Raw genomic sequence first — 15,714 nt, 5'->3', positions numbered from 1 at the left:
AGCTCTTGATTGTTGTTGACAACAACAAATTTTCAATACAAAAAAATCAAATGGTTGGAAAAAAATTGCGGCTAGATGAGACGAAAAAGATCAGAAGAATGAAGGGAAATGGTTGAGATTTGTGAAGGAAACAGGATCCAGACTCCGCCTACTTTAATAGGAAAAAAATTAGGGTGGGGGAGTGAAATGAAATGGAGAACCGAGAAAAACATAAATAAAGAAAAACCGTTGGGTGTTTGGAGTACTTTAGATATTGAAGAAAGTAGATGACAACTAGAATCATGTTGGAGGGAGGCTTTCCAGAAGTTTTGTTACAATCGCTTGTGCATCACCATCGGTCATTGAGGAGGCATCGATGGAGTCCGCTAAACCTGGGATGGATGTAGCTCCTAAATTTATAGGTTGTAATCAAAATTTGAAATTTTCGGAAACAAACCTCCTATACGCACTCCAATGACTGTAGTGAAACTATTGTACGTTGTCTGGATTGTGGTGCCATTATATTCTGCTACTGGTCTGAAATGTTAACATAAAAAGAAGTTATTTTTTAGCTTCAGATAAGTTGCTCATTAGTTCGTAAATCAAAAGTAAGAGAACAGTCAATTCATCACTAAAAATTTTGAAAATGTTTATTTCAATTCATAATATTTTTTAGTGGTTGGAGCCGTGCTACCAACGTCAATTTTGAAGAAAACTTACGCAGCCGAGTAGAAAACTAGGCATGTTTGCTTATTGGTTGCTGTCAACCAAACAGCTGTAGTGAGCTTTGAATTTACACTGAAAAAATTAGATAATGAGCTTTTCGTGTTTTGCACTCACTCTGCCAAATCTAGATCGATATCATCATTTGTATTATCAATTGGGAATGCAACATTCTTGAAAAGCGAATAATTTTGAACTTCATATGAATCATGATCGGGTAAGGCTTTGTTATAACCAAATGTGTCCAAATACCCAGAGAAATCAGAAGCGTCGTTTAATTTTTCTGCGGTTAGTTGAGCAAAGTTGAAGTACTGCAAAGTAATGGTTATATATTTACGAATTTCAAATACTCTTACTGATCGATAGGTAGTGATGGCAGCTTGATCTATTCCTGCAGATTGTAAATCGACCATAAACAAGCATGTCACACTGGGAACTGGAAATATTCAATTTTTACTCTCTTACACTAGTTTCAAAACTCACTAGACTTTGAAGTTGTTGCAATTGATGAGGCTGAAAATAAGCAAATATTAGTATCTATCATGTCGAGAATTCAACGATATAGTTCTGTGCTCACCTAACCAACAAACATCCCAAATAGATAATAGGAACATATTTAACGAACGGGAACACTAAGTGACAAAAAAGGGGCTACAAGTCTATAAGAGGAGAAGTGTGGAGAAGAGTGGTCCTGAATCCTTTGTGCGTAGTTATTGTGAGAATAAGTATAAATAAATGAAGTTGAAATAAGAGAAGTGTTGAATTGATAGTTGAAATTATTTCGGAACACCGTCTGAAAAATAAGTTTGAAAACTGAATTTCGGATCGAACGTGCTGTGCGGAGTGAGCTGTGAAGTGATCTGAATTGGCCTTTAGCAAGTAGTGCAAGTGTTGCATACCTGTTGATTCCGTCGATGTTGATATTGATAATGTTAACATGGTGGTTAGAGTACTGGGAGGGATTTGGGTTGTAGTCAAAGAGGATAGGGTATCGATACTGGTAAGAGGTGAGGATACGGTACTGGGAAATGCGGTTTTGAATGAAGTTTTGGTTTCAAAGGTAGGATTAACTGAGCTCGCACTAGTAGTAGTCATTGTTGGGGACGTGGGTGTTTTATTAGACAAAGAAAATATGGTATTTGTAGATGAGACTGTATTTCGAGAGCTTTGGTTGATGCTAGTGGGGCTAGAAGATGTCTGGGTTACTGTAGAAGATAAAGACCTGTCAGATGTAGTAATAGTAGTTACAGTACTGCTGGCAGAAGACGAATGGTGGGATACTGTAGAATCAGTACTTACAGTTCCCATTGAAGTTGGGATGGAAGTGAATGATTCCGAAGAAGAAACTGCAGAACTGCGAGTGGATGTTACCGAACTACTTGTCACTATGTTTTCTGAGATGCTGGTCTTAACCATTTCTTTAGTACTTGTGACTTCTGATGTAGTTAGCTCCACAATCTGCGTCGAGCTAGGTGAAGAATTGGTTGAAAAGGGTACTGTAGAACTTTCGACTACTGTGGAACTCGATGTTTCGGATGATGTGAACGGGGGAATGGTCGAGCTCATGGGAGATTCCGTTAGAGAACTAGAAAATTCAGAATTTTGGGGAGAGGTCTGAGTAACTGTTGAAGTTGAGATGAATGTAGAAGATGAAGAACCAGTAGACAATGATTTTGGTTCAGATGAAGTAATTAAAGAGGTTGGGGGACTAAAAGTAGAAGTTTCTAAAGATGTCATAAAGGCAGTACTTTTGGTTGTAGAAGTTACTTCGAAAGGAGTGGATGATTCTAAAGTGGAGCTCGGGGACGATGATAAAAGGGTAAAACTGGGGACAGAGGAACTAGACATGGATGTTTTAGTAGATGATTCTAAAGACGTGGTAGTCGAAATTGGGGAGACGGTAGTACTCAGAGAGGTTTGGGGACTAGATGATAGGGAAGGAAGGGTACTGGGAGTGGGAGTGGACGTAGACTGTGGGGTTGATGGGGAGTTAGGGGCTGAGGAGCTAGAAATGGAGGATGATAGACTTGTTGTCGCAGAATTTGTTACTTCGCTGGTAGCTACACTTTGGATTGACTTAGAAGTGGACGTGGACATTAATAGAGGTGACGTTGAAGAAGAACTTAGGAGCCAAGTAGTACTAGTCAATGAATTTTCTGTAGATCGTTCAGTTGGACTAGTTGAACTGGTAGAAATGAATGGAGTGGTAGGCTCGGATTGGGTTGAGGGACTGGATAGACTGGATAGGCGAGTCATAAAGCCTTGAGATGAGGTGGACGCTATAGGACTCGTTACTGTACTTTGGGAAGACAAAGAAGAGGGTTTCGATTCAGAAGTAGCGAAAATAGAAGATGAATAACTAGATACAGTTGACGGGGAGGACTCTGTTGATTTGGATGACGCGGTCGATATAGAAATGGTTGTAGATGAAGAGCTAGAGGAACTGAGCGCCGTTGATAATGAGGTGGAGGGAGTCATAGTTCTTTGAGATGATGTAGACACGATGGGGATAGTAAGGGTACTGCTTACAAAACTTTGGGATGACAGGGTTGAGGTAATAGACGAAGGTGTGGCAGAAGATGAAGTAGATTCACTGGTCACCTCAGTTTGTTGAGATGAACTCGATAGAGCAGAGGTTGTTAACAAAGCAGAAGGGGAGGTTGAAGGAGTTGAGGTTGGTTGGGGAGATGATGGGGTGATTGTATCAGTTACTGAAGACATGGAAAACGTACTACCGATAGTTGTGGAATCATCAATGGAAAAACTTGAAATGAAAGTTGAGGATACTATAGGGCTAGTAGATTTCGAATTTTCAGTCGAAAATGATGAAAGCTGCGTGATCAAAGAGGAGGGGTTATTTGAAGATGAATCAGTTGTCAGTTTAGTTGGTAGACTGGCGGAAGTAAAAACGATAGAACTTGACAGTGTGGGTACTGTAGTACTAGAGCCTTCCGGAGATGACCTCGGGGAGCTATCATATCGAATGGTGGACACTGGACTATTTGTAGTTTCTGAAGGTGTTGTGAATTCCGCAGTATTAGTAGACATAGAATTTTCTGTGGACACTGATGAGGATTCAAATGATAACGTGGGGGACGGAGATGAATTTGTGATGATCACTGTGAACTCTGAAGTTGACGATAACGGGGAAGAAGTCTGGGCGGACAAAGTGGAACTTGAATCATTTGGAACTATGGTACTGACATATTCTGTTGTCACACTTGACGGACTTGTTAAAATGATACTACTACTTGGTGATGGTGTAGTACTAACGGAATTCAACGGACTCGAGGATATGATAGTGGTTTCATGTGAGGTACCTGATGTTGAAGCCATCGTGGATCCAGTGTGAGGACTGGTAGATCCAACTGATGAACTAGTCGACGATGTACTAGATTTCACTACTACAGTAGTCCCTGATGATGTTCCATCAGTAGATACAGTAGCAGTTGTTCCACTTGAGCTTGTTTGGGAGTTTTCAGATGTTGTAGAGGAAGTTTTGGGAGTGGTGGTTGAAAGGGAGGAGCTAGATGGAGGGGCTGCGGTACTGAGGGAAGTTGAGATACTTGATGAACTTGGGCTACTATTTACTGAGGAACTAGAAGTACTGGGTGTGGTTAATGTAGATCCGATGTTACTGGTGACAGAGGACGTTTCTCTTGTAACAGTTGTATAAGTGGACCCTCCGGTAGTTAAAGTTCCAGGAGCGCTGGTGGAAGTGGCATCTGGCAATGTAGATGTTGAACTGTACTGGCTAGTGGGTGAACCACTGGTTGTGAAACCTGTAGAAGTGGATATTAAAGTGCTGGATGTTCCGGAAGACTGAGATGAGCTAGCCACCGATGATGATGCACCTGATGTTGTAGAAACGGTTTCTGTAGAGGCTACTGTACTCGAACTACCGGCTTTTGTTGATTGAGAAGTGGGGTTTGGGGTACTGGTCACAATTGGGGAAGAGGAACCAACTGAAGTTGTTGAAGAACTACCTGTTGTTCCAAGACTAGCAGAAGAGGCTCCATCTGTGGTCGAAGTTGGGCTAGGAGATCCACTTGTTGTTTCCGTTGTGCTTGAGCTACCAGAAGTTGAGGCTACGGTAACAGTTGACGCTGACGATGTTGTTGGACCACGTGTTCCACTAGTGGATCCAGTTGTACCTGAACTGCTAGACGTTGTTCCTACTGTAGTGGTGGTTCCTAACGATGATGTTGGGGAACTTGATGCTGAAGTGGGTTCAGTTGTTCCTGGGGTACCAGAAGTAGGAGCTATGGTAGTGGTGGTTCCTAACGATGATGTTGGGGAACTAGAAGCTGAAGTGGGTTCAGTTGTTCCTGAGGTACCAGAAGTAGGAGCTATGGTAGTGGTGGTTCCTAACGATGATGTTGGGGAACTAGAAGCTGAAGTGGGTTCAGTTGTTCCTGGGGTACCAGAAGTAGGAGCTACGGTAGTGGTGGTTCCTAACGATGATGTTGGGGAACTTGAAGCTGAAGTGGGTTTAGTTGTTTCTAGGGTTCCAGAAGTAGAAGCTATGGTTGTGGTGGATCCTGATAACTTTGTGGACCAACTTGATGAAATCGTAGAAGCAGTTGTTCCAGCGCTATCAGTATTAGTTTTAACTGTGGTAGTGGAACCTAATGAGGTCGTCGAACCTTCAGATGCGGGGCTAGACATTGTTGTTCCAGAAGAAGCTGTTGATGTGACGGATGGACTCGTGGACCCACTACTAACAGTAGATCCTACTGAAGAAGTGGAAGGGGAAGTGTGGACAGAACTAGAGGACATAACTGGAGAACTAGACTGAGAGGAGCTAATAGACGGAGTTGAAGTTTTGGACGAGGAAATAAGAGTAGAGGATACTGTGCTAGTCACAGAAGATCCTTCAGTTGTAGATGAAGAACTGAATGAAGTAGAAGATAAGGTACCTGTTGTTCCGACAGACTCTGTTGTTGCCGTGCTACCAATGAAAGCATTTGTTGAACCGGTAATCGTAGTTAGAGTAGACCCTTCAGATGATGATGCAGCTGAAGACGTGGAAATTGATGATCCGGATGGTTGCGTTGTTTCTGTTGATCCAGATGATATCGAAGTTCCAGATGTAACTGTGGAACCAACACTTGTTGTTATGGTTGATCCTTCAGATGTTGAACTTGCGGGGGTAGTGGTACCGGAAGATCTAACAGTTACTGTGGTTTCTGTTGATCCAGATAATGTCGATGTTCCAGAATTTTCTGTAGTTCCAGTGAAAGTACTAGTTGAACCAGTTGAACCACCAACAGTGGTCAAAGTAGATTTTTCAGATGTTGATGATGATCCTGTGGTTACTGTACTTCCAGTAAAGACACTTGTTGAACCAGTGGTGTGACCACTAGTTGTGGAACCTTCCGAGGTACTAGTCATGGAAGTAGATGTTCCTGGGGACTGAGAACTACCTAATGATGTCGATAACGCTACTGTACTAGAAATCTCAGACGTTGAAGAATGGGGAGTGGATTGGGACGGGGAAGTTGATGAGTTTTCGGTTACTGGCGTACTAGTTGGGGATCGGGTGGTTGATTGGGAGGTACCAGGAAATTGGGAAGTTTTTTGAGAAGTAGGGGCCGGGGATGAGGAACTACCTGATGTTCCAGTTTGGGGTCCAGCTGTTGAGGAGTAGGGGCTAGTGGAAGCTGGGGAGTTAGTTGTAAACTGGGATACTGTAGATTCTTCAGATGTTGAAGAACCGATTGGGGTAGTAGAGTGGGGAGTGTCTGTGGATCCAGAGCTAGCTGTAGTTCCAGTGGAACCACTGGGAGTTGATTGGGCGGGGCTGGTAGTGGAAATGGGGGATGAGGCTACCGTGCTAGTCACGGAAGTACCTGGTGAGCTTGAGGCGGCGGGGGAAAGCGAACTACCTGAAGTTGTTGATGAGAACTCAGTGAAGGTGGATGCAGTGGATTGTCCAGTGGTGGAAGATCCTTGCGATGTAGTGGAACCGGTGTACGCACTAGTGGATGCAGTGGATTGTCCAGTGGTGGAAGATCCTTGCGACGTAGTGGAACCGGTGTAGGCACTAGTAGATGCAGTGGATTGTCCAGTGGTGGAAGATCCTTGCGATGTAGTGGAACCGGTGTACGCACTAGTGGATGCAGTGGATTTTCCAGTTGTGGAAGATCCTTGCGACGTAGTGGAACCGGTAAAGGCACTAGTGGATGCAGTGGATTGTCCAGTGGTGGAAGATCCTTTCGATGTAGTAGAACCGGTGTACGCACTGGTGGATGCAGTGGATTGTCCAGTGGTGGAAGATCCGGGTGTCATAGTGGAACCGGTGTACGCACTAGTGGATGCTGCGGATTGTCCAGTGGTGGAAGATCCTTGCGAAGTAGTGGAACCGGTGTACGCACTAGTGGATGCAGTGGATTCTCCAGTGGTGGTAGATCCTTGCGACGTAGTGGAACCGGTGTACGCACTGGTGGATGCAGTAGATTGTCCAGTGGTGGAAGATCCGGGTGTCATAGTGGAACCGGTGTACGCACTAGTCGATGCAGTGGATTGTCCAGTGGTGGAAGATCCTTGCGATGTGGTGGAACCGGTGTAGGCACTAGTAGATGCAGAAGATTCTCCAGTTGTGGATGATCCGGGTGTCATAGTTGAGCCGGTACTTGTGGCTGGCGTGGATTGTCCAGTGGTGGAAGATCCTTGCGATGTAGTGGAACCGGTGTACGCACTAGTGGATGCTGTGGATTCTCCAGTTGTGGATGATCCTTGCGAAATAGTGGAACCGGTGTAGGCACTAGTGGGTGCAGTGGATTCTCCAGTTGTGGATGATCCGGGTGTCATAGTGGAGCCGGTACTTGTGGCTGGCGTGGATTGTCCAGTGGTGGAAGATCCTTGCAATGTAGTGGAGCCGGTGAAGGCACTAGTGGATGCAGTGGACCCTCCAGTTGTTAAAGACGAGGATTGATCAGTAATTGTGGAGCCTGAAGTAGTGCTGACTACGGTGGAGGATGATCCGGGGGATGAAGAGCTACCAACTGATGTAGACACTCCTGATGTGGTGGGAAGGGATGGGGACGTGGATTGGAGAGTGTTGGGAGATGAAGATGAAAATTCTGTTACTGTGGATCTCTCAGATGTGCTAAAACCTGTTGTTGAAGTTCCAGGGGACTGGGTGGTACCAGTTGATGTGGATACTCCAGGAGTAGTAGATTGGGACGGGGACGGGGACAAGGAAGAAGATGAAAATCCTGTTACTGTGGATACTACTGTAGTACTACCTTCTGATGATGTGGACTGGGGGGATGTAGAGGAGTAACTTGTTACAGTAGACGCTATACTAGAAGAGACTCCTGTTGTACTAGACTGAGAGGAAGTTGTTGATTGGGATGAACCAGGGGATGTAGAGGACATGGTGAAACCCTCAGAAGTACTAACTGAAGATTTTGGGGACGAACTAGATGGGTAGGAAGTTGAGAATGAGCTACCTGAGGTACTGGGTCCTTGGGTTGAGGTGCTTCCGGTGTAGGCTGAAGTCGATACAGTTGAAGGTGGTGATGTTGAAGATCCTGGGGTCTGAGTCGATCCAGATGAAGTGCTCGGTCCAGTTGTTCCGGTGCTTGTGGATATTGGTGAAGTTCCTGTCGATGTCTCCACGGAGTTTGTAGAAACTGATGATCCTGAGGATGTTTGCACTGAACTTGTTGATTGGGAGGAGGGGGATGGGGTGGATTGGGAACTGGATGGATAGGAAGTCGAGAATGAGCTACCTGATGTACTGGGTCCAGAGGTTAAGGTGCTTCCGGTGTAGGATGCAGTCGATACAGTTGATGGTGGTGATGTTGAGGATCCTGGGGTCTGAGTCGATCCAGATGAAGTGCTCGGTCCAGTTGTTCCGGTGCTTGTGGATATTGGTGAAGTTCCTGTCGATGTCTCCACGGAGTTTGTAGAAACTGATGATCCTGAAGATGTTTGCACTGAACTTGTTGATTGGGAGGAGGGGGATGGGGTGGATTGGGAACTGGATGGATAGGAAGTCGAGAATGAGCTACCTGATGTACTGGGCACTGGGGTTAAGGTGCTTCCGGTGTAGGATGCAGTCGATACAGTTGATGGTGGTGATGTTGAGGATCCTGGGGTCTGAGTCGATCCAGATGAAGTGCTCGGTCCAGTTGTTCCGGTGCTTGTGGATATTGGTGAAGTTCCTGTCGATGTCTCCACGGAGTTTGTAGAAACTGATGATCCTGAGGATGTTTGCACTGAACTTGTTGATTGGGAGGAGGGGGATGGGGTGGATTGGGAACTGGATGGATAGGAAGTCGAGAATGAGCTACCTGATGTACTGGGTCCAGAGGTTAAGGTGCTTCCGGTGTAGGATGCAGTCGATACAGTTGATGGTGGTGATGTTGAGGATCCTGGGGTCTGAGTCGATCCAGATGAAGTGCTCGGTCCAGTTGTTCCGGTGCTTGTGGATATTGGTGAAGTTCCTGTCGATGTCTCCACGGAGTTTGTAGAAACTGATGATCCTGAAGATGTTTGCACTGAACTTGTTGATTGTGAGGAGGGGGGTGGGGTGGATTGGGAACTGGATGGGTTAGGGGAGGTACTTCCAATGGAGCTACCTGTGGATTGAGATGAAATTGAACTAGACGTGCCAGGTGATTGAGTGGATCCAGTGAATTGTGTCGTTGATGCTGGACTTGTGCTGCTTCCAGATGAAGATGAGGATCCTGGAGTGACCGTTGATACCTCTGTGGTGGAGCCAAATGATACCGTACTTCCAGATGTCGTCAGTTGTCCTGTTGTCGATGATCCAGGGGATGAGGGGTTAGTACTAGAGGAATAGGACTGGGACGAGGGGGATGGGGAGGGACTTGTTCCACTGCTACTACCTGAGGTTACTGTAGACGATGCCATGGTGGATTGGCTCGAAGCAGGAGAGACAGATGTTGGAGGAGATCCAGAAGTTGCTGTTGATAACGGGGTCACTGTAGAAACAGATGAACTGGATGATCCATTGTCCGTGATTGTGGAACCGGTAGAGTAAGAAACTGTAGATCCAGTTGAAACAGTAGAGAGAGGCGAACTCGAAGATCCTGGTATGGTAGATCCAGAAGTCATTGTAGATCCAGGTGAAGCAGTAGAGACAGGTGAACTTGAGGATCCTGGCATGGTAGATCCAGAAGTAATTGTAGATGGAATTGTGGGCGGGGTAGTTGACATGCCAGGTGAAGATGATGAGCCAGGAACTACGGTTACAGTGGATCCAAATGTCGATCCAGTGGCAGTCGAAGGTGGTTGGGTGGTGAAAGTTGAACCAGTAGATACAACTGAACTGGAAACTGTTCCCGAAGATGTTGATGGTCCATTTGTTGAACTAGAGACTGGTGGCAATGATGAGCTTGATGGATTTGGTGATGTGACAGTTGAACTTGGAACAGTGGAGCTAGACACTACCGGACTAGTTGATACTGATGGACTAGTTATAATTGGGCTAGAAACAGATGAACTAGCTACTGGTGACGTACTCATGGATGTTGGGTTGGTAGAGCTGGGGCCAGTTGTTGAACTCGCTTGTGTTGGTACGGTCACTGTTGATGACACGGTCACTGTACTTGGCGTGGTCACTGTAGTTGGCGTGGTTGCTGTTGATGACACGGTCGCTGTACTTGGCGTGGTCACTATACTTGGCGTGGTCACTGTACTTGGCGTGGTTACTGTAGTTGGCATGGTCACTGTACTTGGCGTGGTCACTGTAGTTGGTACGGTCACTGTTGATGACACGGTCACTGTACTTGGCATGGTTACTGTACTTGGCGTGGTCACTGTACTTGACATGGTCACTGTACTTGGCGTGGTCACTGTAGTTGGCATGGTTACTGTACTTGGCGTGGTCACTGTACTTGGCATGGTCACTGTACTTGGCGTGGTCACTGTAGTTGGCATGGTTACTGTACTTGGCGTGGTCACTGTACTTGGCATGGTTACTGTACTTGGCGTGGTCACTGTACTTGGCATGGTTACTGTACTTGGCATGGTCACTGTAGTTGGCGTGGTCACTGTAGTTGGAATGGTTACTGTAGTTGGCACAGTGGGCACTGTCACAGTAGTTGGTGAAGTGGGTTTCGTAGTTACAGTAGTTGGCGTAGTTTTTGGTGGAGCTTGAGTGCTCGACGACATAGGAGCTGCTGAACTTGAGACTACTGGTACGGTTGTTGTTACGGGTACGGTGGTTGTTGCCGCTTGCGTTGTCATGACTACGGTGGTATTCATCTGTGCTCGGGTAGTTGAAGTGGTGGTTGACACTAAAAATAGTTTTGTTCTAAAATTTTTCCATTTCGAAAATTCTTACCTGGAAGGTTCAAGACGTGGTTGATATCTTGAGATACATCGCCTGTTGAGTTTGTAGCAATGTTATGACTGTTATCATCTCCATACTGTTGTTTCATTTGTGTGGTATTCATCGCTAACGATACAATGACATATTTCTTTTCCACCACTTTAGTTTTGATTGTGTCTTGCACAGTTTTCATATCATCAGCATAACCCCTAAAAATATTTGGAATTAATATTTTTCATGAAACATATAACTTACTGGTAGTCAGTTTTGCATGGAGTGAAAAATACTAAATCTGAATTTTTGTACTCTGCCGGATCATATTTGTTAAATGCTCTGTAATATAAGAAAGGTAAATTTTTAAAAAATGTATCATACTCACGTTGATTGCTTGATTGTTGAAGACTGTTGAGTTCCCAATGCTGTCAGTTGGGCGAGAACTTGTTTTTTACTGATTAAAGAACTTTTCTGAAACAATTTAGTACAAATCTATAGTAAATTTGAAATATTATGTACTAACTGTTGCCGAATCCGAATACGAAATCAATTTGAAATTTACATCGTCCGTTGTGCTTTCGATAAATTTCATTAGTTGATTCTTGTTCTGAAAAATGGGAAAAAATAACAAAAAAGTGCAGAAAAAATTTACCGAGGTGAAGTTGCAAGCAGAATAATCAACATCTCGTTTAAATCGAAAACTTTGCTGAGGCTCTTCTAAATTTGAATTGCAAAGGCCCACGTTTATGACACGACCATCGTCGGAGGCTGAAAAAATTAAAGGGTTTTTTCTCAAAACAACGGAAAAACTTTTGAGAACTTACTCGGAGCTGCACTGGGTCGACTGACAAGGACAATGGTCAGGATAAGACCGGCCACCAATGCGGCGGCCACCGCTACCATGAACACAAGACCAATGCCACGTGGCACTCTCATGTCTGGAATAATTTATTATGAAGTTAAAATTGGTGACTGTTTTGAGAAAAAGAATATAGGAAGTTAGAAGAAATTCACAAATCATACAAAAAAGTTAAGGTTTTTGAACACTAAAGTCGCTACAAAACTCGAAATAGCCACTATCATAAGAAAAAAAGAAAACGAGGTTAATACCAATGTGAAATACGCTTAAACTCGATTTAAGGTTCTATTTGCCAATAGTTGCAGAGAGTGAGAGGGAGACAAAAACTGAAAAACGGGCAAGCATGAAGTTGGTCTTAACGATCAAGATGATTGTAAAACAGCCATTAGAAAATGGGAGGAGGTTTACTGATAACGACTACTATTTTTTTGAGCAAGCAGGCGCCGCGTTTCCGAATGGCAAGAAAATGGAATAAGTAAGGGAATATGGGAAAAAATGAATTTTGACAAACATCTTTCTTCAAAAAATTTTTTAAAATAAAAATCACAACTATTTCTGATAACAAACTCATTAATTCCACACAAGTCAAGCTACAACCAAAATAGGGTTCAAAATATTATCAATTAGTAAAAATGGGTGTGTTGGCGATCATGTGAGAGGTTTTCTTGACATTTCCCATGGGAGGAATTGGCTCCTGCCAAGTACTACTGATAAGAACTATTCGTTTGATTGTTGGTCGTGTTTTTTGAGTTAAAGTGTTGTTTAGTATGAAAGTTTTTTATTGGAATAAGTATGTTCAAGATTTTTTTTGGTTGGTTTTGGCATGGGAAAATTTTGAAAAATTTTATGATCATGTTATGAAATTAATAACGTCACTTTCATAGATATTTTGAAATCGTTATTTCTTTGGACTTTTCACAAAAATTTGATAGTCATGGTCCTAGGGTATTACAAAAAACATTGAGAAAAAGGACATTGCAGGCAATTATCATTTTATACAACTAAATGTGGGTGTCATAGAAAATTAGTTGAGATCAATTCCGGAAAATAATGAATAAAACAATAGAGAAGATTAGAATCAAAAGAATAGAAGAATCAAAATTTCAACTAATTTGGAGCAAAAAACTGGAAAAAACTATACAGTTTAGCTACCCTCCAAAAAACTTTGTTAAATCTACTCCAATTTTTTTCACACCTCCTAACACTCTATTGATAGCAAAAAATAATGTCGAAAAATAAAAAGGGGAAAAGTGTACGGTTAGTGCCTCAGCACTATTTTCCCACTTTTTATCAATTATCAGGGCCGGCACTTTCAAGAGTAGCAGAATATGGGGGTATTATAATAGAAATAAATGAGGGAGGCGGTGACTCATGATTTAGAACCACCCACTGCTTATTTGGAAAAAGAACATTTTTTGGATTTATCAAGAATGAATTCACGGGAAGAAGAGGGGAAAGTCGTAAACTGAGGCATTCCGTTATGATAGGGAGCAAATAGTGGTGATGTGAAGGTGGCGGAGGGAGGTGAATGTTACAAAAAATGCAAAAAAGAAAACAGGTGTCATATATATCATTTTTAGTAACACTGAGCAAAGGAATTCGAAATATTGAGAAAAAACTATCTGAAATCTATATTTTCTGTATTATATAATACAAATAAAAAAGAGATTAAATAAAATCTGACGCATTTTCATTTAAAAAAGGAAGTTTTGGTCATTTTCGAATCAGTGCCACTGATATCAATTTTTTTTTGACAGGGCGTGTAGTTAAAACTAATTTTTAGAGTCAAAACAATATGACCAAATAAAATACAAAAACTCTCCAATTTCAAAAATATTCATCAACGTTGATTACTCGATTATCCCTTTCAAAAATTCTCTACTCCCACATGAAACTATACTCAAAAAGTGAATCATGATTGTGAATGAAGAGTTTCAACAACGAAAGAGACCAATTTTATTTTCAGAGCGTAAACAAATAGTAGAAAGGAAGGTTTTGCAACAAAAGATAGGAATGAGAGTGGAGTTTTCAAAATGAAGAAGACCGAGGAATGGCAGGAGTGATAACAAAATTGACGAGAAAATAAAAGTTGGAAAAACTCGGGGCATTTTATGAAGTTTCAGCTTTAAGAAAGGAAATCGTTTTTCAACATTTCGATTTACATTCAGCTGATTTAGGTTTTCCAATATAATTATGTCTAATTTTGTTAATTTTGAGATGAAAATAGTCATTTTTCTTGTGGAAATTAAAATTTTTGAACAGTTACAGTATTCAATATAAAAACACTAAAATTTTCAAAATGTTAAAAAAAAACATTTTCTGGTCAGGCCAGTCGACATGTATGGAAAATATCTATTTCCTCAAAACATAAAAAAAAACTCGGCTACTAGTACTTTCATAATAACTCCCTCTATTCAAAAATCGTAAAGGTGTCACTAATGTCATAAACCCGCGCGGCCAGACAAACACGATTCTGACATGTGTACCACAGGAAAAAAAACTACATAGAATAACGGGAAAAAACCATAGAAACAATGGGAGAATATAACGGCAATATAGAAAAAATATATGGGGTAGGGGATAGTAATATTGTTTGGAATAATATGGTGATAAAAAGTATTTGTGGAAAAAGAAGAACGTATGGCTACGAATTGCTAATGACTATACTTACATCTTATTTCTAACACTGAATGAAGAATTTCCACAGAAAAACTTTTCTAGACTGTCATATTTACAGCTTCAAATTAATCCAACAGAAAAATTGCAAGTTTGCAAGTTTTTTATACGATCAATCTGCCAAACTCAGAAAATTTCCGAACTACGTCCACGAGACTACGTATCAATGAATTGGCCGCCACTAGTGCCTTCTTCTCCCAATTTTATCACTTCCCTCTCTCCTTCTCTCCCTATTTTACTCCTTCACTCAAAAATTTCCATCAATTGAATACGGCCAGTTACTGATAACAACCCCTATTTGGAAATTCCTGAGTATAACGGTGCGTCATTTTCTCGTTTCGAGTATTATCGCGCTTCGCAATGCTCTTGTGCAATACACACATTTTGGGGCGTGAAATTTTTGCTTCCCCCTCTTTGCTCGTTACATCTAAAACATCGGTAATACTGTCATAATCTTTGTTAGAGGTGTTGAAATTGGGAGGGGTGGAAGCAAATCGGTTCGGAGAAGTTTCCGGATGTAAGATGGGTTTTAGATAGAAATAGAACTAAAAATGAGCACATGGTGCAAAAAAAGAGATAGAGTGTACAAAAGATCCCATTCACTGCATTTTGAATTTTCAAATATGTTATGAGTTCGAGCGAGTACTATGAAAGAGAAAAAAGAGGATTGTGTCCAAGCATTTTTAGAAAAATTGACTTTAACCAGGTTCATAATTAACTATTGATAACTTCTAAAAAATTTTCCAAAAGTTTCACTGAGAATCTGAAAAATATCCCGAACCATTTTTGTAAGTTTGGATTTCCAAAAAGTGACTAATTCCTTTTCCATTCATACATTTTTTCCCAATAAAACAGACCAAAAACCAAAAAAGCAAATATTAGGAAAACAATAAAATATTGCGAACCTTTGCACCTGATAAACAGACCTCCAAACAAACAAATTTGCAAGAACCGAAAGAGTCATCATGAGATAAGAGAGGAAGAAAAAATTGAAAATTGAGATATCATAGGAAAGTGAGAGGTTACTCCGGTATTTGAGAATTTCAAACTGTGTAATGGGATAGTTTAATTTTTATGAGGAGTAATAACCATATAAAGAAACTTCGAACATGAAAACTTCATAAACAAATTCAAGTATACGGTAATGTGAATACTCTAAAAGTGTACATAAATT

General features: G+C 41.9%; 2 protein-coding genes across 2 annotated transcripts; one reads left to right on the top strand and one right to left on the bottom strand.

The window, feature by feature from the left end:
* Positions 1-279: 279 nt before the first annotated feature.
* GCK72_022810 (uncharacterized protein) lies at positions 280-11,941 on the bottom strand (the record flags this gene model as incomplete). The annotated part of the gene is made up of 15 exons (XM_053735077.1): positions 280-389; positions 437-516; positions 700-777; positions 820-1,013; positions 1,059-1,138; positions 1,186-1,215; positions 1,602-10,150; positions 10,200-10,976; positions 11,024-11,065; positions 11,110-11,220; positions 11,267-11,344; positions 11,391-11,476; positions 11,529-11,612; positions 11,658-11,773; positions 11,830-11,941. The coding sequence occupies 15 exons, from the start codon at positions 11,939-11,941 to the stop codon at positions 280-282; spliced, it is 10,527 nt and encodes a 3,508-aa protein (XP_053578643.1).
* On the top strand, positions 9,773-10,837 carry GCK72_022811 (uncharacterized protein; the record flags this gene model as incomplete). The annotated part of the gene is made up of 1 exon (XM_053735078.1): positions 9,773-10,837. The coding sequence occupies one exon, from the start codon at positions 9,773-9,775 to the stop codon at positions 10,835-10,837; it is 1,065 nt and encodes a 354-aa protein (XP_053578644.1).
* Positions 11,942-15,714: the final 3,773 nt, after the last annotated feature.

The sequence above is a fragment of the Caenorhabditis remanei genome, chromosome X (assembly GCF_010183535.1).
Source record: "Caenorhabditis remanei strain PX506 chromosome X, whole genome shotgun sequence".
Classification (NCBI taxonomy): Eukaryota; Metazoa; Nematoda; class Chromadorea; order Rhabditida; family Rhabditidae; genus Caenorhabditis; species Caenorhabditis remanei.
Note: the sequence above shows the minus strand (reverse complement) of the source record. Positions and strands in the feature narration are given on the sequence as shown.